The following is a 24168-nucleotide window of genomic DNA, read 5'->3' as shown; positions in this document are numbered from 1 at the left end:
CGGCTGCCTACACCTGGTGGTTATCCGCCATGGACAGTATCAGCTGCCATTACCCTTGCAGGATTTATTTATTAACTAGCACAATGTTATTTGATATATATTTATTTTGGTTCATGTTGCTACAGTGCTTATGCCAATATACCACCACCTTTTTAATGGTTTCTTTTTATATTGGTTTGTAAAAATGATATTAAAACTATGATATTAACGTCTCTCTCCATAATTCAAATTTTAGCGCCCACATTTGTCTGTGCTGCACCAAACAAAGGGCCTGATTCAGTGATCCAGACCTGTTTTCTAGGCTGCGTATGTAAACACTGCCTGAACATACGCCCACCCTGCCATGCGAATGCCCGCATTTGCTTACACATCCCCCTGCATGTGCCCAAGCGGAGGAGGAGAAATAATTAGAAGGTCACTAGCCATTGAATGATTGCTGCAGCCTTCTGTCTGAAAAGTCAATACTTTTCAGATGGCCGAATTGGGCGCGGGTGCTGCCGTCAGCCGCCCGCCACACGCAGCCATTGACATATCTGCTTTCCCAAGGGGAACGTCTCACATTTTTTATGGAGACGATCATAAAGAGCTGGGTGTTTCCCTGCTGACGCCACCCCCAGCCCGCCCGCGAGTGTGACGCCCTCAAAGGCGTTCGGACAGGCGGTTTGCACATAATCGTGCGCGTGCACATCCCCCACCATCGAAAACGGATGAATTCAGCCCTGACCAAACGGGTACTTTTGGTCAGCGCTGACCACTAGAGCCCCTACCTCAGCCCACTGTGATCATAACCCCTGAGGTGTCAGCAGTCCATTTGGGCTTTATACAAATATTGTATGGAATTCAGAAGATCATTGGAGCAGATGTATTAAGCCTGGCGAAGAGATAAACTGGAGATAAAGTGGAAGGAGATAATGCACCAGCCAATCAACTCCCAACTGTCATATTTCATACACAGCTGATTGGCTGGTGCGTTATCTCCTTTCACTTTATCTCCAGTTTATCTCTTCCCCAGGCTTAATACATCTGCCCCATTATCACATGTGACCAGAACCTCTTCTGAATTTTCCCTTCGCCATACTTTTACATTGTTGTTAATGAGACTTTATATAAAGTAATGACAGAGTAAGACCATATTCCTCTTTCTGCAGTGGGTATCCCGTTAGTCATATATCATTTTATCCTTGTATGTCTTATTTTCATGTATTGCTAATTGCACATTGTGACCCATGTAGCGCACCCATCACCTGTGCTTAAATCACAGTGTTTTGCATAGGCAAAATTCTGCTCAGCACATCTGAGCAGCGATCTGTGCTGAGTGATCTGTGCTTAAGCGCCTCGCTCAGCATGGGGCTCAAGTCGCCTCGTGTGTATGGGTCTAAGCCTGTAGATCTCACACATGGTCCTATACTCTAAGCTGAACACTCATCCTTTCATCCTTCCAACGAGCATATTACTTTCCATTACCAACTCTCCTCTCATTTACCTCACCAGACCCTGCCGCTGCTTCTTCAGCAGCTATGAGGGTGTTTAATCATAAAATAAAGACAAATTCAAGAAAAATATTTTTAGAAAATGAATTCAAACTTTTATTTCAAGTAAAATGTATATATTATTTTTACTCTGCATTATAACATAGGGAATTCTGGAACAAGATTAGTCCATAATTATTTAAATCTTGTCCTATAAGAGGAACAAGACTCATGAAGAATCATCCGTCAGCACTCAGGAGAGAAAAAAACCCCTGTGGGGGAACCACTAGGGACCCATGGCTGATGGACTGCCGGCCGTCCCTGTAGGCATTAAGACTGCAGAGTTTGCCCAAACCACCCACCCACTAACCTGGCATAGTCCAGTCATCCCTTTTGTCACCCCAAATCTGTATTTTGACCTTGTCAATCGTGAGAGAGACCAGAAAATTAGCGTGAGCAAGAGGGTAAATCGGTAGATTAGAGTGAGAGAAAGCGATGTAGACAGAGAGGGAGGAAGTGGGTAGGGGAGAGAGACAAGGTAGAGAGGGAAGAGGATAGGGGAGAGACAAGGTAAGGAGGTAGAGAGGGGAAGAGGAAAGGGGGGTAGGGGAGAGAGGGCAATGGGATAGGGGGGAGAGATAGAAAGTGGTTAGAGGAGAGAGAGGGGAAGAGTATACTGGGGAGAGGGGGAGAGAGGCAAGGTAGGAAAAGAGAGTAGGGGAGAAGAAGGAAGTGGGTAGAGGAGAGAGACAAGTGAGGGAGAGAGAGGGAAGAGGATACTGGGAGAGACAGACAAGTTTGGGAGGTAAAGAGGAGAAGAGGGTATAGGGGAGAGAGACAAGGTAAGGAGGTAGCGAAAGAGGGTAGGGGAGAGAGACAAGGTAGGGAGGCAGAGAGGGGAAGAGGAAAGGGGGGAAGGTAGGTGAGAGAGAGGGGACAAGGATAGGGTAGGTAGGGGAGAGAGAAGGGAAGAGGATAGGAGGAGAAGAAGGATGTGGGTAGAGGAGAGAGAGTCAGAATGTACTGGGGAGAGGGGAAGAAAGTAGGTGAGAGCGAGACAAGGGAGAGAGATTGAAGGGAAGAGGATCGGGAGAAAGAAGGTTAGGGGATATAGAGAGAGGAAGAAGGTAGGGGAGAGAGACAAGGTAGAGAGGGGAAGAGGAAAGGGGTGGAGTAGGGAGGAAAAGACAATGTAGGGAGAGAAAGTTAGGGAGATAGAAGGGGGGAGAGAAAAGGCGGAGGGGAAAGAGGGTAGGGGTGAAAGACCAGGTAGAGAGGGGAAGAGGTAATGGGGAGGAGAAGAAATGTAGGGGAAGAGAATAGGTTGTAGATGAAAGAGGGCAGGGCAGAGTGACAAGGTAGGGAAGTAAAGAGAGGAAGAGGGTCAGGGAGAGACCAGGTAGTGAGGTAGAGAGGGGAAGAGGAAAGGGGGTAGGGAAGAGAGAGAAGAGGAGGATAGGAAGGAAGTGGGTAGACGAAAGAGAGAGACAGTAGAGAGAGAGGGGGGAAGAAGGTGGAAAGACAAATTAGGAAAGTAGAGGGGGGAGGGGAAGAGATTACGGGAGAGAAACAAGGTATGGAGGTATAGAGGGGAAAAGGGTAGGGGAGAGAGACTAGGTAGGGTGGTAGAGAGGGGAAGAGGAAAAGGGTGAGCAGAAGAGGGTGGGGGAGAGAGACAAGGTAAGGAGGTAAAGAGTAAAGGGGGTATGGGGGAGAGAGGGGAAGAGGATAGAGGAGAGAGGAATGAAGTGGGTAGAGGAGAGAGAGTAACAAGGTAGGGACAAAGAGGGGAGAAGAGTATATTGGGGAGAGGGGAAGAAGGTAGGGGAGAGAGACATTAGGGAGGTAGAGGGGAAGCGGAAAGGGGGAGAGGAGAAGAGGGTAGGGGAGAAATAGATACAAGGTAGGTAGAGAGGAAGGAAGTGGGTAGAAAAGAGAGAGACAAGGTAGGGAGAGTAATGAAGAGTATATTGGGGAGAGGGGAAGAAAGTAGGGGAGAGAGACACATTAGGGAGGTAGAGGGTAAGCGGAAAGGGGGAGAAGAAAAGAGGGTAGGGTAGAAAAAGACAAAGGAGAGAAAGAGACAGGAAGAGGAAAGGGGGAGAGGAAGGAATTCGGTATTGGAGAGAGAGAAAAGGGATAGAGAGGGGAAGAGTACTGAGGAGAGGGGAAGAAGGTAGGGATAGAGACAAGTTAGGGAGGTAGAGAGGGGAAGAGGAAGGGGGGGGGCATTGTAGGGAGAGAGGGGAAGAAGATAGGAGGGGGCACCTGCACGCATGAGACCCTCGTGATCCCCGTTCTGACAGAGCCCACCGCCGCCCTCTGATGGCTCCTTGCTGCTCCCCCGTCTCGCCCATAGCCTCCCGCAGCCCCCAATCGCCCTGCCCGTCTCCCTGAAGCAGAGACGGGCAGGGTATCTGCTCCCCCCACCATGCTGACGGGATGCGCGAGCGTGTGATCCCTTTCAGATGGAGTGTCTCAGCCAGCCTGCGCCAGCTCAGGGTACCTGACAATTCCCACAGCCGGCTGAGAGGCACTCCATCTGTACATAAATAATGATAATCATAATAAGAAGGTTGAAAACAAGGAGTGGAATAGGAGTGGATTTAAAGGAACTTAAATCATAACATAATCATAAGCACATAAGTTGCTAAATATTAATACAAACTCATCATGGGAAGTTAAGTGCATACCGTCTCTATATGCTTTTTCTGGAAGGCGTAATTCAACTGAGGTGTTGGATACGGGTTTTCGGCCCTAAGAAGTCCAGTCCAAGGTTTCATTTCCCTAGCATGGCCTGATTAAAGGTCCCAGGTGCCCTAGGGTAATACACATGTAGCTCCCCTTGTAATGCTGCTAAACACATGTGTATGGGCTCTCAGGGACACGCCAGTCTCACTGCCCATGTGCCTGTAACAATGATTATACACGTGGAATGTATGATCTAATGCTGTGGTGTTTGAAGGAGACTTTGGCTTTCAGCTGCCCAGCTGGTGCTGTAGCACAATGTGCATAATGTAATGGTTCCATCAGTAAGTTACATAGGCACAGCTATCTGCTATTTCCCTTAAGAACTTTACCACCCACAGTACATGGGGACGGGGGATAGCTAACAAGCATGGAATAAATGTAGTACTTAATTTTATTCCTCGGCTGTCACCTTCAAGGCCCCCCACAGTCCTTGTGCTGCAGCTTATTGGTTAATCAGGCCCCGATCCTAATAGAGCTCTCAGGGGTGTTTTGTAGAGTTCCTCTGATATATTCCAATTTAAATATTGATGGCCAGCGATAAGGCTACCCTCCACCGCTGCAGAGACCGGGCAATGGAAGTAGAGAGCAGATGCTGCCGCAGCAGAACAGTCTCTCTCCCCCGCTCAGCACACTCTGCTCAGTGCCGTGCGCTGAACGGGGGAGAGAGGCAGCAGCAGCCTGGACACCCTGCAAATTGTATATATATTTTTTACAGGGGCATGACCACGCCCATCCCATTGACTACACCCCTTTTTTACTGGGGCCTGGCAGCGCTTTCAGCGGCCCTGGTTGTATTCAGAAAGTCATAAGCTTTTCAACAACATATCACAATGCATGAAAAGAACAGAAATAGCATGGACCCTTATGACAGCACCCTTAAGGGCTCATCCGATTTAAACCCATCTTCGAACTTAGATTGTCCCTTAAGATGATAAGGTAGAAGCGTTTTGAGAGTTATCGTGGAACACACACACACACACACACACACATCGTTCAATTATACTTGTCTAGATTGTGGTTGTTATTTTTATATATATTTTTTTAAGCATGAAGAGATAATTACCGTATATACTCGAGTATAAGTCGACCCGAATATAAGCCGAGGCACCTAATTTTACAACAAAAAACTGGGAAAACTTATTGACTCATGTGGGACCCTCACTCGAGTATAAGCCGAGGGGGGCTTTTTCAGCATAAAAAAAGTTCTGAAAAAGTAGGCTTATACTCGAGTATATATGGTAATATAGGTTGCGGTCGCCTAGATTATTTTGTGTGGCTCCGATTTGTTTTACTGATTTACCCACAGATGATAGAACATTTTTGTGTGACAGTATTGGGCGGGCAGTAGAATGCATGGGCATTGCGGATGAGACAGAATGCTTCCCGTAATTGCAGCATCTCTGCTAATTGCACCAACGTAATCATCTCAATATTTTCATTGTCATTTCTCTCCCAGTAATGGCAAGCTCCTGGCAGCGATACAGGACCAGTGCGTGGAAATTAGGTAGGTTACTAATCGTCTTTTAAATGCCATGAGATTTATGCACAGCTAATTTATAGGTATTACGCCTTTTGCATAATGCTGACTGTAGCTTGGAAAGGAGAACTGGTGAATATATCCTGCGTGTCGGACTGGCATCAATAATGTGAATACCTCCCAACATTAATTTGATGTATTTCCTGCCATCCATTAAAGCAGCTTGCTGAGACTTTTACATACTTGCCGAAAATTAGGTCCCCGTCCCAGCCCTCCCAGAAGGGTGAGCAATCCTCCAGCAAGCCCCTGGACCCCCGCGTCCCCCCTACCCTGCCAGTTAAATACAGTCATTTGCAGGTGTACGTGGAGGGGGCGGGTCTAAAAAGATGCAAAGCAAACTATAAACTGCTGCAGTTCTAACGATGGGGGGCAGGGTTTGAAGATGTCAGGCTCTGGCTCCGCCCCCAATAGCACGCTGAAAGTCTAGGACAAACAGAAAGTCGGCAAGTATGGACATTTATTCCCTACTAGTTAAAAGCCTGTCAAAATGTATCCAGGAAAATATCCAGGAAGTTTGAAGAGATCTGTTTGGTTTCACTTTCTGTTAAGGAGTAATTTGGTCAATCGAGTGGCCCCTAGTGGTCACTGATGGTACTTCACCTCAAAAAAGGTGAAGAGATTTGAGCTTTTTATATATAGTGATCCTGTTCCTGGTGTATCCCAGTGATGACAATAGTAAAGTAGAAAACCGAGGCCCTAAGTATGTAAACTATTTGCCCTCTTTTAACAACCCCCACTTTGCCTATATCAGTGGTTCCCAACCTGGGGGGGGGGGGGGGGGAGGGGTTGGCAGTTCGGAGGTACTTGAAGATAATATTGGCAATGGCGGAAGAAGAGAAAGAAGTCTCCTGATGCCGTGGAGATGAACCAAATTGCTTTTCCTCCGGTTCCATCTGCAGCGTCATCAGCGTCTCCTTGTGCTTTTGCCTGACCAGCAATCCACTGGGAGCTACCCGCACCGCCCTCAGACATCAGTGTCCATCTGCCCTGTGCTTCCACGGCTGGAGGAAGCAGCGCATTAATCCTACAAGTGTTAGCAGGAACCTTGGAGACGGTACACAACCAGACACAGAGGGACCAGATTCTTAACCACACACTACTCCTCCGCTACTCCCTTAATATAATGACACGCATAGGGATACACACACCGCTCGCTTCCACTCGTAAGTACTGTGCATATTTCAAATCGAGAGGAGTGGGTACTCCTAAATGAAAAGCCTAATCAAGTAATACGGGACGGAAAAGAGGTTGGGAACCACTGGCCTATATCCACTAACTATCTTCTTTATGGTCCTGCTGTCTCGCTCATCACTTTTTGGGCTCCAGAATGATTGCCCCACATTGAATTGAACTCAAAAAGTTTCAGACTGGGACAGTTTTTGGGCAATGTTAAATCACCGGTGATGGTTGTTACCAGCAGATTAATGAATTCCATTACTGCTGTGCAGAGACTGGGTGTTAATAAAGTTACCCGCCTCTATTGTTCTCCTACAGGAAGCCTATTCTAAACCACGTACAGCGATACATCATCCTCCGTATAGAAATTGATGCGTATTTCTCCTATTCTGTCCCAGGGGCGGTGGAGCCAGGGTTATTTGCATTAGGATTGTACACATGCAAAAAAAAATAAGGAATTTTACAATTTCTGCCCAAACTTCTCTTTTGATAAGAATAAGAATATATGTTTTTTTTCCTCCAGGCTAGACGCGTTGCTTTAATTCACCACTTCTGCATAACACCGATGGGTACATATCTCAGCGGAGTGTTTGCAGGAATTCATCACTCTCTTATAGGTATCAAGATTTAATTTCCCTTTTGTATTCTGTTTCCTGCACCCTTCCAGGTCTGCAAAAGATGACTTTGGCTCGGTTATAGGAAAATGTCAAGGTGAGTGATTAGAAGTACACTCCGTCCTCAATCCATTTTTTTTTTTTTAGCATACGGCAAAATTCATCCAATTTAATACAATTCAACTAGTTCAACAAGAGCAGCGGCTGGAAACACAGCTAATTGAAATGTAAAAATATGTTGTACAAGAGCAATGTAGCGAAAACCTTCTCAGGCAACTAAACTGTTTGTTATGTGGACATTATTTAGTCTTGACTTACTTTTATTTGCTTCTCAATGCCTCGCTGTAAGGGAAATTACCCCATATAAGGTGGTTCTTGTAAGAATACAACAGGGATGGGTACCTTCGGCCCTCCAGCTGTTGTTGAACTACACATCCCAGGATGCCCTGAAACAGTTTTGCTATTTGGTCATGCTAAAATGGTTGCAGGGCATGCTGGGATATGTAATTCAACAACACCTGGAGAGGCAAAAGGTTCCCCATCCCTGCAATACAAGATGGGTTTCTTTGTTGCCTTTGGTTGCTATACAGATCTTGAATTGGCGCTTTCTGAACCCTGGAAAGGTATCCTCAAGAAATATTAAACGTGTGTATATAAGGGAAGATTCAGTCAGTTGGTGGTCACATGACCCAGACTGTACCCGATGGGGAGGGGGGTCATTCAATCCCTGGCGAATTTCTTAGCCAGGTGTAAAATTGGCAATAAATTCACCGATCAGCATTCAATCACGGCCTTTTTTTTTTTAAATCCATTTAAGCCGATGCCGTTTTACTGGTTTTTTTTTTTGGACGATTCTCTGTGAAAACAAGAGCGAATTTGACAAAACCACATGAATTTGTGGCAATTTCACCGATCCACGAAGTTTTCGCAGAGACCAAAAAGGAACAGAATTGGGATTGAATAGGGTGAGTCGCCCCCAAAAAAGGAGAAATTTGCCAATTTTTCATCTGGTGGAAAACATAAAGAAAACGTTCCTAAAAACTCATAGACCTTTTTTCTACGTTGACCTTTGGCTTGTGTCTTTTTCTCAATTTGACCTTATGCATGTTGACCTAGACTTTGTACAGTATGGTTTGCATATCGGTGCTGATATACAGACCACACTGTGCTAGAAGCACTACAGCAGACAGCGACACCCCAGGCAGGGAAGAGGAACTGCATGGGTTTTCAAAGATGGCGGGTGCTAGAATGAACACGACAGTACATTCAATAATTGTTCCAGAAAATGACGCAAAGGCCCAGATAATGTAATGTCATGGAGTTCTGCAAATATTCTTGTCGTTTGTTCCTATTTAACTGTTTTTTAAGTTTAAGGAAAACTATTTTTACGTTTTATTTACTGTCCTGTTTTGTGTTTTATACAGTTCCCAAAGACCCCAACCCCCAGTGGAGACGTGTAGCGTGGAGCCACGACTGTACTCTGGTGGCGTACGCTGAAAGCACCGGGACCATCAGACTGTTTGATCTCATAGGGAGTGAACTTTTTGTCATCCCACCGGTATTTGTAACTCTTGTTTATTTCACCAATAACTCCTCTGCATGGGGTAGAAAGCCTAAAAGGAATCGATCATCCAGATCATTAAAAACACAAACAGCCGATCCGCACAGTATGATCCATTTCCTCATTACACTATGCGCCAAAGTTTTACTTAGAACTGGGAAGAACAAAGTGCTGAGCTGACGGGCCGGGGACATAAATAAATGTTAGCATTCCCTTTGCAGATAGTATATATAGTATATAGAGGGGACTGCGCTAACACGGCTTTATGTAATGAGCCCCTGGCGAGCTAAGAAGCTCCCAGTATGTGTCCTGATACTTCTGTGGTCTCATCTGAACAAAAAATAAATTTTAGTAAAGATTTGAGCCAAATGATGACATAACGTACAGTTTCATAGTCATGCAGAATCGCTAAGGTCTGGGCTTTATATAATAATACAATTATACTTTATATAGACCGGGCTAACCTATTGTGCAGTGCTGGGTAGAAAAAGCCTTTCACATTCATTAGACTATTTCCCACTGAAGCTTACAATCTACTTTCCGCAACACAGTGAAGTGAAATTTTAGCATTATGTATTTCACCGTGGTAGGGCACAGGCATGGATGACTAACTACATAAAAATACTATGTACATATTACCCTGGTCTGAATAACATACATACAATGTGGCAATGCTGCCCTCTGTACTAACCTCTTTATATAGTCTCCTAGTACTGTGTATGGCTGTGGGGCACTGTCACTAGGGGTCTTTCTGATCAGAGTCACTGTTCTCCAGGCTGGTTATTATAGCATCCTGTAACCGGTTGTGTATGACTGTGGGGCTCTATCACTAGAGGTCTTTCTGATCAGAGTCTGTGCTCTCCGGGCTGGTATTACAGCATCCTGTAACCGGTTGTGTATGACTGTGGTGCTCTATCACTAGAGGTCTTTCTGATCAGAATCTGTGCTCTCCGGGATGGTTATTACAGCATCCTGTAACCAGTTGTGTATGACTGTGGGGCACTGTCACTAGAGGTCTTTCTGATCAGTCAGTGTTCTCCGGGCTGGTTATTACAGCATCATGTAATTAGTTGTGTATGGCTGTGGGGCACTGTCACTAGAGGTCTTTCTGATCAGAGTCAGTGCTCTCCGGGCTGGTTATTATAGCATCCTGTAATCAGTTGTGTATGACTGTGGTGCTCTATCAATAGAGGTACAGTATTTCTGATCAGTCAGTGCACTCCGGGATGGTTATTACAGCATCCTGTAACCGGTTGTGTATGACTGTGGGGCTCTATCACTAGAGTTACAGTATTTCTGATCAGTCAGTGCTCTCTGGGCTGGTTATTACAGCATCCTGTAACCGGTTGTGTATGACTGTGGGGCTCTATCACTGGAAGTCTTTCTGATCAGAGTCAGTGCTTTCCTGGCTGGTTATTACAGCATCCTGTAACCGGTTGTGTATGACTGTGGTGCTCTATCACTGGAAGTCTTTCTGATCAGAGTCAGTGTTCTCCTGGCTGGTTATTACAGCATCCTGTAACCGGTTGTGTATGACTGTGGGGCTCTATCACTAGAGGTCTTTCTGATCAGTCAGTGTTCTCTGGGCTGGTTATTACAGCATCCTGTAACCGGTTGTGTATGACTGTGGGTCTCTATCACTAGAGGTCTTACTGATCAGTCAGTGTTCTCCGGGCTGGTTATTACAGCATCCTGTAACCAGTTGTGTATGACTGTGGGGCTCTATCACTAGAGGTCTTTATGATCAGAGTCTGTGCTCTCCTGGCTGGTTATTACAACATCCTGTAACCGGTTGTGTATGACTGTGGGGCTCTATCACTAGAGGTCTTTCTGATCAGAGTCTCTGCTCTCCGGGCTGGTTATTACAGTAATAAGTGTTGCTGTACCCTAGCAGTGGAATATGTGTTGGCATACTGTACTAGTCACCTGTATGCCGACCGCTCCAGTCATTACAGTAATGAGGTTGTCCTCAGTGGGCTTCATGCCTGTCTTCTCAATAGGAGGCATGAAGGAAGCGCAGACCAATGAGAATAGAGGGCAGAGCGTGTAGCCTCAGAGCGAGAACTGGCCAGAGCAGAATTTTCCTCTTGACCCGCTAGATATTCATGAGTCAACTTTGGAATTGGGCCCCAATAAATTTACACGGGCGCGTTGGGCAGATCATTGCCACCCTGAGCAGTTTGGTAGAGTTTCCTTAGAGTAACAGAAACACATTTTGGAGATTTTGTAGAAGTAACATTTTTCTAAAACCTTTTTTTGTTATCTAAATTACTTTTGTTATCTCCGTCTATAGTGGAAGTTGCAGTTCAGCCGGTTCTGTTCTGTTTGCAATATGGGCAGTTTTTTATGTTCTTTTTACTTTAAACATGCCGGTAATGAGAATTGATCCTAGGACTAATTTGTTAGACCTGACTCAGGTTCTCCTTCCCTATATTTATAGCAAACCAGCTTCCCCGGGGACATGGGTTATGCTGTCGCCGGCTTGATCTTCCTGGAGTACAAAGCGAGCACACAGTGGTCAGCGGAACTGCTCGTGATCAATTATCGGGGACACCTGAAAAGTTACCTAGTGAGGTACGTTCTCTGCATTGCTTTCACAACAAGTTATATCATTTCACCAGCATTGGTGCCGATGTCCTGAATCAGTGCTGGACGCTGTTGTACACCAGGGGGCGATGTATTACCACTGCACATGTGTGCGCAGAGTGGCTTCATTAACAAAGTGATTGACAGTCAGGGACGGATGTGGGCTTAAATGGAGGAATGGGGACTCAAACACAGGCAACTGTGCTCCGGTATGCTTTCAGAATGGTTCCGTCCTGGTTCACAAGAGGCGGGTCTGAAACTCCTAGAGTGGCTGCCTCAATACAAATCCAGTCGGTTCCGACATTTGCCTATTTTCGCACAGCTGCTTCTTACAGGATCTCAGGCATTTGCCTCCATCACAGCATCAGACCCAGGGTTAGCAGACCAAGGTGGGAATATCTTGCATATACTGCAAGCTGTTACATGCTAGAGAGTATCGGGATCACCTGGATTTGATGTCAATATTGTGGCAGATACAGCATATTTCCACATGAGGGTAATGTGGAAAATCCAGACCAGGTTTTAGATCAGCAGCAGGAAAATAAGATCCAGTCCAGGTTTCCTTACTGATGTGATCTGGGTTGGGATGATTAGCAGCACCTGTGCTCTTCTGATATAAGTGTTTCCAGGGCAGAAGGTCATTGCTCTTGATAGTGGAATACTGCCCAAGTAATACCCCTTTCACACTCGCAGAGCCGGGTCATACCCGGGAATGTGTTCCCGGATGCTTCCCGGGACTCTACCCGGGAATGTACCCTTTCACACTGCACTCAGACCTGGGATCGACCCGGGACAGCCCCATTCACACTGATCCCGGGAAATCCCTGCAAATACATATGCATGTCATTAGAAATGGACTCCAGGGCTCTGAAAGATGACAGTGGTGAGAGCTGCTCAATCAAACTAGTAATGCCCCCCAGGTGCTGCAAGGGAGGGGGATTTAACCCCCAGCACACCAAATGGCATTAGTAATAAGATTTGAAAAACCAACATAATAGAGGGTCATTCAGAGATCTTGGTTACATATATTTTGCAAAATATATGTATCCAAGTGCTGGGCCATATAATTGTCTACTGTAAGGCTACATGATAACAGCACTTACCAATATATCTAAGTTGAGAGCCAGCCTATCATGAGTTACCCCTAAATCCTCCTTGTGGCACTACTGGAACCAGCATGCCCTCCAAATGCAGTCCCCAACAAATGCCTCTTGCAGTGGTGAGAGCTGCTCAATCAAACATCTGAAAGATGACATCAGCATTTGTGAGCCCAAGAAAGCTCCAATCAGCAGCTTTTTTAAAGTCCCATGTACCCAATACCGGGTACGGGACCATTCACACTGACCGCATCCCTGGTCGATTCTGGAATCTACCCAGGTCAGGACTTGGGTAGCAATCCCGGTATGTTCATGATATTCTTTCAAGACCCTTTCACACTGAGCTAAATCCCGGGTTGATGCGTGTTCATGTGCAAAAACCCAGGATATTTTTGCAAGTGTGAAAGGGGTATAATAGGCCGGGGTGTGGGCTACAGTAGGGACCACTGGAGCTTTCTGAAGTGTTTGTACTATGCTGTGACACCTGTATGCTGCAGTGCTGTGACCATTCTTGCTGTGCTGATTTACCTGGTATGCTGTTCACCTGCTACAGAAAAAAACCTAAGACTTCCATCTTGTCACAATATGCGTTTATTTTGTAATTACTGACATGGCAAAAAGCATTTCAAGGCTCCAAGGTACAGTAGTGCTCAGTAAGTGATACAGGAATATATTGTGTTTGCATGTATTAAAACCACAGTGGGCCCATTATTTCTGTGGAATCCGGTATTTGGCTGGGGTGTAGTTATAGGTCTTTCTTCAGAGCCTGTGTTCCTCACCTGGCTCTTATTCTTTTGGTTACTTATTTAATGACTTGTTGTTTCTCACTCCACAGTGTTGGAGCCAATCACAGCTATCAAGAGAGTCACAGTTTCAACTTTGGCTGTCACTATTCTCAGGGGATCTCCTCCGTGGTCTATCATGCTGGGCACAGGTAGGTCGTGACATCTGTGCATGCCTGAAAGGGACAACCACTCACATCATCTTATTTCCTACCTGCAACATTTACCAGGTGTACTAGTGCGCATTGTGCTTTATTCTGTGCTATTTTAACCCTGCCTACATATCATTAGGCAAAGGTGTGTGTTTACATTGTCCTTGGACACGACATAGCTCTGCTATGCTCTCTGCTTTAGCTTGGCAGCATTTATATGGTTTTCTTTACGTCCCTGGTAATACGAAGACGTTGCAGAAAACCACAACAACAGTCTAGTAAGATAAGCAGCATATTTGTGTAAACTTGCGTTAAGCCTGCGACCCAACATCTGTATATGCAAATTCAAGTCAAAATAAGTCCCGCCCCTAAATAGTAGTGAGAGATGAGGAAAGATGTATAATTAACGTAAGGGCATTAAATAATGTCGCACAGCACGTCATGCAGTTATGTGGGATATGGGGGAGGTGTGCAAAGCTTTGGAGAGTAATAAAGTGCTGGGAGATAAAGTCCCAGCCAATCAGCGCCAAACTGCCATGTTAAAAGCTGTCTGAAAAATGACAGTTAGGAGCTGATTGTTTATCACACTACCCTTTGTCGCTCTCCACGGCCAAGTACAACTGCCCCTAATTCATTTAGTAATGACTAAATACCAAACAGTCAAATAGCCTACACATCGTACACACTGCTGCTGGTTCTACCTATATCATTAGACGTATTAGAGTTAGTAATGGCCATCGGTGCAGCCACCATCAATAGTAGCCATGAATGGCGAAACTGCAACCAGCCATCGATAGTAACAAACTATGTGATGGATCACCATCGATAGTTTTAGCTATCGATAGTCATCCATTTTCTTTGACAGACTGGCCCATGGGCCAATCATAACGTGGGGGCGGGGCTTCAGAGTTGTCAGGGGCGTGTTCCATGTCCCTGCACCTTGAAATAAAAAAAAATGGTTCTGCTGTGCCATCGATGGAGGGAAACCATGTGGTTCTCCCCCATCAATTGGCAATAGTATTCGACCTCAGCCCTAGACCATTGATGATTTCAAATCATCTATGGCCATCCCTAATTAGAGTATGCTGTAATCAGCTAAACCTACTAGTACTAATCTGGTACAAGTGTGTTCTTGTAAGGACACATTGCACACAATGTCATTTTAATGACCATAGTGAACAAAGAGAACAGTGCTTAATAGAAATATCATTTTATTATAGAATATACCCAACATGTCTGGTTATTGTGTTCTTATTATTATTTGCTTTGGTGTTTGCCTATTTTGGGATATCTCACCTGGCTGATGCAGCTTGGGAGGTCCAAGCTGTCTGTGTCTCATAGTGACCTGTTTCTCAACATCTTCTTCAAAAACAGACTCAAGACTTTCCTGTTTATACATATGCATTTCCATAATTCCTTTAAGTATCGTTTATGAAAAGCTTTTGTGTACTTCATTGTTCCTGTACTGTATTACATTCATTCTGTCTGTTAAGCGCCTTGAGTCCTATTGGAGAAAGATAAATAAAATGATTTTATTATCGTAGCCCCCTCTAGATTGTGCGTAATGCCACATTCCGCAGCTCTGCTCAGTGTGAGACAAGCCCTGATGTCATGCTTTACTGCAAAATGCGTGGCCACTGCGCTAGTGAGGTGCGCAGGATCCACCTCAGGGAACCTTGGAGAGCTCCGTGGAATTCTGTGGAAAGACGGACGTTCCACGTAGAGCAGTAACGTGTGGAATTATTTCTCTCCGAACTGTAGCTTTATGCTTGCTACGTGCACTCCTTAATACTTTTATTGTACAGTATGTGCACAACCATCGCAAAAAATCCTGGTCGACCACGTCTAGTCAGACGCCTATATATAGACTGCATCTAGATAGACATTAGCGAAAGTTAGACGCAAGCGTTAGACCGCCGGGGACATGATCAACAGTAAGCAGGTTGACCTATAGCGATAGCCATGCGCAGGGACTTATTTGATGTCCATGTTGACCTATGTCAACATAGGCACCCAAAAAAGTGAAAAACCCGTATCGACCACATCCCTGTAGATCTAACACTTGCGTCTAACTCTCAATATCCTTAGGCGTCTAACTAGAGGCTTTGACCAGGAGTTGTTGACCACATCATTGTCGATGTAGACGCCTTTGATCCGCTATTACCAGAACCACAACCAATGGGAGGAGCATACATGTAGAGACATAAGCAGACGTTCATATGTGTGCATGTATCTCACAGTGCTACGTACATGCTTTCTCACGTAACGTATTGCACTTCTTTGTACGATAACTATAGAGGTAAAATGAGAGAGTGCTTTCTCCGAAGTGATTAGCACAGGGAACCAGCTTTGATGAGAGGTAAGTGGGCGCAGGTTACTGCTATGGAATTAGAACTCTATTGTCTCCTGCACAGTACCTGTAGTTTCCCACATTGCCTGTCCTGGAATACTAACAAATCAGTATGTATTATTAATCTGTGTGTTACTGTAACTGCTCAGTTCTCATTCCCTTTCTGTATGTGCTTTCCTTTCTCCTCGTCTCATCTCTGTACCCACAGCGTATGGGAGACAGTGCAGTATCTGCTGTATTTCTCTGCATGCTGGGTAGAATACCCAGGATGTGCTGTTATTATGGAAGTCAGAGCAGCTGCCTAGTAGGTTGCCTTGTCTGTACTTTTACGTACACCTGCTGCCCTGTACTACTGCACTTCTGCTGTATATGGAGTGACTTTCACAGTTCCAGCACAATAGAATTGCTCTGTGATGTGCTGCAGCCTCCTCAGTCACCATAAGGGGGCACCAAGGATCATCTGTAAACTGCATTAAATATTGATGTCCACTTTGTTCTCAGTAACGTTGAAAAAGGGGGCCGCCATTAGGGGGGGACTGTGTGGTCTGGAGTCCTGGGACCTGACTTGAATCCTATAACTAAAAACACTAAAAACAAAACACAAAATACCTCCTTATCAGGCTTTTCTGCGCCCCTGCTATCTGTCCCCGTTGTGTGTGCAGCAAGCAACTAAAAAACTACACGCCCCAGCAGCCCGCGTTCATGGCCATTCATACACTGCATTGAGTGGGCAAGTACCTTCCCACTGCTGGCTAAAAAGTCTATCTATCTATCTATCTATCTATCTATCTATCTATCTATCTATCTATCTATCGCAAACGCCAATGAATCATCCAATGATGACAGCTACTGTAGGTGTTTAATACACTGCATCAAGAAGATTTGCAACCCCTCTTATATCCACGTTATACCTAGAACTACCAGGATGTGATCGAAATATCTTCAATTTCTGACAATATTAGATTGAATCTGCCTGAGGGGAGTCCCAGAGGAAAACGGCCAGCATTGAATATTGTCGGAATTATCAGGCAACATTAAATACCCCCCCCCCCCCTTAGCGTTTGTCGTGAAATGCTCTGGAATGTCTGGGAGTTTATATTTATTGAGTGCTCGGAATACTGCCGTTCGCTCAACACTATTAAGGTTGACATACAATGTATGAAATAGGTTAACATGCCTAAGGTCGACAGGGTCAAAAGGTCGAAACACACATTATTTCGTCATTGGAAATGTTAAGTCAAAAGGTCGACATTGGATTTTTTTGAGCCGACGTGTGGCATTTCATGTCCTGCCATCCACTAGAGCTGGGATGGGGAAACTTTGGCCCTCCAGCTGTTGTTGAACTACACATCCCAGCATGCCTTGCTACAGTTTTGCTTTTTGGCAATCCTAAACCTGTAGCAGGGCATGCTGGGATGTGTAGTTCAACAACAGCTGGAGGTTCGAAGGTTCCCCATCCCTGCACTGGAGCGTGGAGGGGGAACAGAATAGTGTGCCGAGTGTAGAGGCACCGTGCCCCTAGCATGTCGAGCGCAGCTGTGCACTTTTCCTGTGTCCATGTCAACTTTGTCGACATTCAGGTAAAAAAAAGAGAAAATCCCATGTCGACTTTTTGACTGACTACCTTCCTGATGTTGGCCTTTGACCTTGTCGATGTTAGGCACGTCGACCTTTTTCAGGTGTCGACCTAAGGCTGGTCGACTCAGTGTATGTCAACTTTAATAGTGTTGACCCAACGACTCAGACCCAAGTACTCATCCGCTCTGTGAAATTGTGATTCCGGTCCGTTGTTTAGTTTAACATTATTCATCCTTCTCTACCTAAGCTAGATCATCCGATGCCCCTGTCACATGTACTTGTGGAAATGCTTACAATAAAGTCCCTGCTCTGTACCGGGTCTTAAGGTGCCCATACACTAGTAAGATTTATCTTCAGATCTGGCAGGTTGGAACAAAAACATGGCTATGGATGAGTGACAGTTTGTCGGTTTTCCAGCATTTCCAAGCAAATGGTCAGCTGTCATTTGCTCTCATCCATAACCATGTTTTTGTTCCAACCAGGCAGATCTGCAGATAAATCTGCATGTGTATGGCCACCTTTACACAGAGCCTCATACTTTTTTTTTTTTTTTTCCCCCGGTTCTGTATGTGGAAATCTTTAATCATCACAAATAGCCTTCTGCTCACGAAGAGCATTAGGAACCACTGAAGCAGTAGGTCTATTAATCTTAATAGAGGCTCCTGTACTTCCCGCTTCTCTCCAGGATCTGTGTAAAAGAAAGTCTTTTGTTTTTTTTTGCTATTGGCTGCCATAGTGAATTTTATTTTGCCCCTGAGAGAGAGGGTTTTTTTTTTCTTTAAAAAAACAAAAAACCCTTAAGTTAATATGGCAGCTCCTCCGTTCCTGCTGTCACAGAATCTCATCCATCCTGATCAGAGCCTTTTAAATGACACATCTGCTGTCATGGATTTTCTGGGGAAAACACAGAAGGTATACGGTGCTGTGCCGAGGGTCAGGCCTAGCATGTGTGCTGTGGGTATCCGTCAACTGCTACGGTTTAGATGTCAGAATTGTAGCACATGCTGCCCCATAGCAGAACATTGTCGGGATGGAGTCTGTCATCGTTGCAGAAATACTGTATGTGCTGAAAGACTGTTAGATGCTAATGCCAGTATTGGTCAGCAGGATCATATTCTATCTGGATTTCCCACTGCTTAGCGGTGACCCCCACCCCACCGGTGACATCTGCAATGCGGTGGAACTTACAATGCAGTGGTTTCCATCTCTAGACCTCTTGTACCGCCAGCAGCTGATGTTCTGCGGATGTCTTTAATCATGCACATGAGTCAGTCTGATGCGTGGGGTCCATCATTATCCCACCTGCATCGACAAACAGAAGTCTTCAAGCCATGGCCTGTTGGGTTTGAGAACCTCTTCTCTAATGCAAGACGGACCGTTGTGGGCCTGATCGTTCTCAACTTTACTTTTGATACCAATTGCATTCTGTGGAAAGTAAATGACATTCCTGTAATGATCTAGCAGGGTCGTGATTTCGTTTAGGATATGAGTGCATACATCAGTCACGGCGATAGTCGGGCCCACCTTTCTGACGGAGTCGGGAGATCGGTGAAATCCAAGTGACCAAATAGCCTCCATGTTCAACAGCCGTGCCGGATGATGGCTGAACTCTGACCTTTTTTTAAAGGGATTCCGAAATTGGGTGACCACTGAAGATTGACCGGGTTAGAAGGTCGACACAAGCATTAGGTTCATGCCCTACCATCAATTAGGGCGTGGACGGAGCCCCACCATTAGGTTCATGCACAAAGCATCACGAGGGCAGCGGTACACTTTGATGGTGTCCATGTCGACTATGTTAACAATCGGGACAAAAAAAAGTGAAAGCTCATGTCAACCCTTTGACTGTCGACTTTATGTTGGTGTCGACCTTCCAAGCCTACCGACCTTAGCCATGTCGACCTATTTCATGTGTTGATCTAAGCCCAGTCGACCCAGTGCATTCTGACCTAAATTGGGTCGACCCAATGACCCATACCCTTTTTAAAGCTGCAATAACTTCGAAGTTAGTGGTTTGCCTTGTAAATTATTGCCCCTTTAAAAAAAAAAAAAAACCTCAGAATTTGGCGTGTGTTGTCTTTCCCAAACGTGTCCACAAAAACAAAAAATAAAAAAGTTGGAATCGATTTTTTTTACATGTTGTTTTCCCGATGACCACTGAATCGAATCAGCAGAACTGAGAATTTATTTATTTACTCATCAACATTTTGTATTTGTAGTGCGATCAGTGGCGTAACTACAAAATGTCCTCCCCCCCCCCCCGCCAGAAACTTCGGCAGCGCCCCCCTTCCTTCCTGTAAAATTAAACCACCCAAACCCCTCCACTTGCTGCCACTGGGTCTGCGGCCCCGATGCTCCTCCTGGTTCCTGCTGCTAATAAAACTGACCCTCACAAAATGGCTGCCCCTAACAGCAGACCATTTTTAAGGAAGCTAGAGGAGACCGCCGCCGCCTCTAGCATCCTCTAAAACGGTCTGCTGTAAGGGAGCGGACATTTTGTGATGGACATTTTTCAATAGCAGCAGGAGCCAGGAAGAGCGCCAGGACTGCAGACAAGTAGATCTGCAGGTCCCGGCCACAGACCCGGCGGCGGCAAGCGGAGGGGTGAAGCAGGTCAGCGCAGCACAGCAATAGCCCCGCAGACCCCCGGCGCCCACACTTACTCAGTGCCTCCCCGCTACTGCCGAGCTATTGTTATTCCACTGAGTGCGATTATCAATAACCAGAATTAATCTAAAAGCAGCGCTTTCTTTCTCACAATATCATCGTATGAACGTGCTGAGAATTTGCGAGCATCCGCAGCAAATTCTAATAAACATAACGTTCCTTTTCTTCTGGGTGTTCGGAGTACGCCGTGTTCCTCAGCGTACAAAGTCCTGCACTGCTTATGTATGTTCATAAATAAAGAAATGAAAATCACCAATTACTAAAAGGAATTCATTAGCTTTAAATATTTAAAAAGTGCACTTCCCATCCATCAGCCGGTTTTACAGCCCCATCCCGCAGCACTTTTTTTTTTTTTATTATACTCTTACAGCGATTACAGAATTTCTTTGTTGTTGCAGTAAAATGAATTTGTATGAAATAGTACTTGGTAATAAACTTGACTGCACTGAAATTGCCCTCCGTAGCCGCTAACATTTTTCCTCTAATGCACCGCTATTCTAGGAAGCATTTTATTAGTCTTGTATTCAAGGCTGAGCGCACAATCGGTCACGCCCGGGCTGGCTGAAGACTGTATACAAGGTTACTGTTTTTGAAAACTGTCCTTTTTGTTTTTGTTTTTTCCATTATTTTTTTATTTGACCATATTGAGCGTCCTTGTGGTTTTTCTCCTCTTAAAAACTGTGTCGATAACTTTTCTAGTCGTTCCTCATAAGGAGATCTATACTTTGGGTTCAAATGCAATAAGTTGACCGCTATTGGTCGACATGCATTAAGGTTGACACGGACAACACATAAAACAAATAAAGTCACTGATTCAGGCCTGCTCGTAGAGCAGCGAATTCGGCCCCTCTGTCGATTTGCTGGGGGTCTGCTCATGCGCAGGGGGCATTCCAGGGTGGACATCTGGCATTTCACGGGCGCACAAAAACGGTGGACGGTGCCGATAGAAGCACTGGGTGGGTCCAAGAGAACGTAGATGTTCCCCTGTCTGCTCGGAGTGGGTGGAGGACGTAAGTGCCCGCCCCCAATTTAGAGGAAACCGTGCAGGCGAAAAGTAAGTCCTCGGCTACCCTTCGGCTTCGCGCAGAGGAAACGTCATCCGGTGGTGGATTTTTTCCCCTGTATGGGTGGATGTGTAAGCGATCATATTCACTTGCAGCGTAGCGAGGGGATTCGGGGGGCAGAGTGGGCGTGCGTTCGGCAGGGCGGCGTTAACCTGTTCGCTAGGCTCCGAATAAACACAGTCTAGTGACCAGGTCTGAATGACCCCCATACTGTGAAAAAGTTATATTCAATATAGTTCAAAATAACGTTCCTAGGCTCATCGGCCGTCATAAAAGTCCTGTATCATACTCATAGTAAAGTGTGAAGCGTCATATTCATAAAGGTATCTTTATGGTCACATGTGGTAGGTATCGTTTACAGTATCTCTGTGTCTCTCACACCCACCAGTGAGAAATATGGAAGAAAAGTGGGCACCTGACATATACAGAGGACTTCTTACTATGTATTGGCATTGTCAGCCATTTCTATACATCTGTGAAACTCATGATGACAGAAATACAGCCGGATGTGGGGCCATATGCACCAAGATGGACAGATACTAGGCGGACATATACGTAGTATATATGGTGGTAAATCTATCTGCCATGGATGCCTGCAGAAGAGGTAGCGGTGGTGTTTCATCATAGGTATTGGGTACTTGTTTAGTTTTACGGCGGCAGCATGGCCGCGCGCTACTTCCGGGTTCGGCGCTCGCCAAACTTTCTAAAATAAACTAAATAAACTCCATGCCAACGTGGATAGTTCATACCCCCACTATCCACATTGGCATGATTTTAGCCGCAAGGGGACTCAGATGCGCGGCCATGCTGCCGCCGTGAAACTAAACAAGTAGCAGGTATTGTTCCCGTCACACTGAGTCACAGAGGAGAGAACAGGGCTAAGAGAGGAGTGGAATAGAGATCTGAGCTCTCTGACGCTCCAGGGAAGCCAAATGTAATAAGTTCTTTTACCTACGGCCACTATATACTCCTACAGCTATTTCTGTACGTTCAGTATCCCTATACAGCGGCCATGTTTCCTGCTGGGTGACTGGCTGTTGTTACGGCATCGGCCCCGCTGTGGGTTATTCGGTTAGAAAGAACAGCCAGTGCGGCGGCAGCAGCCGGCAGAATGGTGCACATCACACCCGGCTGCCGCTGTATCAGAGCAGTACAGCGGCGCGCCTATTTCAAAACTAGAGCACGAAGAGAGCTGACTGACAGCAGCTGGTGTGCGAGAAGAGCGAGCCTCCCGTGGTTGGCGGCAGCACCCTGGTCGGGCTCATCGCGGCCCCGGCCATCTACAATGACGAGAATGCCTTGGTGCCCAAACTGAAGCTGTGCAAGGACAAACTGTTTGCGGACCTGTTCAACAGCAACCACAAGGGCGGCGACGGGGAGGAGCAGCGGGAGTGCATGGCGGACTACCTCAGCGGACTGCTGGCCCTGTAGTGCCACCCGGCCAGCGCCAAGCTCAAGCAGGAGCCCAAGTGGAGTGACAGCGACATCCCGTCCTCCCTGCCCTATCAGATCACCACCTGCGCTTAGACCAGCATGTGCCAGCAGCCCACCCATTTGACCTCCCCGGAGCCCTGCAGCTCCAGCGCCCACAGCATGTCCCCCTCTAGCAGCACCGCGGGCACCTCCTGCGGCAAGGACCGCAGCTGCAAGAAGAACGTGGACCGCTTCAACAGTGATGCCTGTCTCTCCCTCTGCCTCTCTCAGACTGCCACTCACTGCCTCTCCCTTTCACCCATTTTCCATCCCTGTCACTCACTGCTTATTATCCTCTCTGTCACCCTCTATCCTTTTAACCCACTTTTGGTCACCGTTGCCTCTCCATATTACCCCCTGCCTATCCCTGTCCATCTCTGCCTCCCATCATTCACTATCCTGTAATGGTGCCCCCCACCCCACCCATCCTCATTATTTTTCTTGATCTGCCCATGCCTGGCATCAAGCAAGAAACCCATATGGGTAAGCGGCACTGATGTGGCATAATAAATAATGGGCATTATGGCGTGTGGCATAATGTGTAATGGGCATTACAGTGTTTGGTTTACTGTGTAATAGGCATTACGGTGTGTGGTATATGTAATGGGCATTACAGTGTGTGGCATAATGTGTAATGGGCATTACGGTATTTGGTTTACTTGGTAATGGGCATTACAGCGTGTGGTATATTTAATGGGCATTATAGTGTGTGGTATAGTATGCAATAGGTTTTATGGCCTGTGGCATAATGTGTAATGGGCATTGTGGCATGTGGTGTAATATGTGTAATAGTCATTATGGTTTTACTTTTCTGGCTCCTACACTTTTATCCTGGCTCCTAGATTTTTTTTTTTTAATTTCAAGCCCTGCCCTATACAGCGGCCATGTTTCCTGCTGGGTCACTGGCTGTAGTTATGTCTGACCACACTACAGCGCCTGCTCCTACAGCTATTCCTGTATGCTCAGTCTCCCTATGCAGTGGCCATGTTTCCTGCTGGGTGACTGGCTGTAGCAGCACCTGCTCCTACAGCTATTCCTGTATGCTCAGTCTCCCTATACTGGATATGCTGAGCATTGGTGATATTTTTTAAATTGAATGCTGTTCATTTAAATACATACATCTGAAAAAAAATGCCCAGTATGCGTGGGAAAAGGGGTGTGACCACACCCCATTTATTCATTGCCACGCCCCCTTTACATATGTGTACCGGTTTCTGATTTTCAAATGTTGGAGGGTATGTATCTGACCACATTACAGCGCCTGCTCCTACAGCTAGTCCTGTATGCTCTGTCTCCCTATACAGCGGCCAT

At 45.9% G+C, this 24168-nt stretch overlaps 1 protein-coding gene across 1 annotated transcript in view; it reads left to right on the top strand.

Annotated features, from left to right (window-relative positions):
* Positions 1–24168, top strand: part of NBAS (NBAS subunit of NRZ tethering complex) — a 540465-nt gene that overhangs the window by 10877 nt on the left and 505420 nt on the right. Inside the window, exons 5-9 of the mRNA XM_083178566.1 lie at positions 5677–5724; positions 7601–7644; positions 8972–9105; positions 11549–11682; positions 13627–13725. Coding sequence (XP_083034692.1) covers positions 5677–5724; positions 7601–7644; positions 8972–9105; positions 11549–11682; positions 13627–13725 — 459 coding nt within the window. The remainder of the gene's footprint in view (positions 1–5676; positions 5725–7600; positions 7645–8971; positions 9106–11548; positions 11683–13626; positions 13726–24168) is intronic.

Source organism: Crinia signifera, chromosome 3 (genome assembly GCF_055691185.1).
Source record: "Crinia signifera chromosome 3, ASM5569118v1, whole genome shotgun sequence".
Lineage (NCBI taxonomy): Eukaryota > Metazoa > Chordata > Amphibia > Anura > Myobatrachidae > Crinia > Crinia signifera.
The sequence above is the reverse complement of the archived record's forward strand: the minus strand, read 5'-3'. Positions and strand labels throughout refer to the sequence as shown.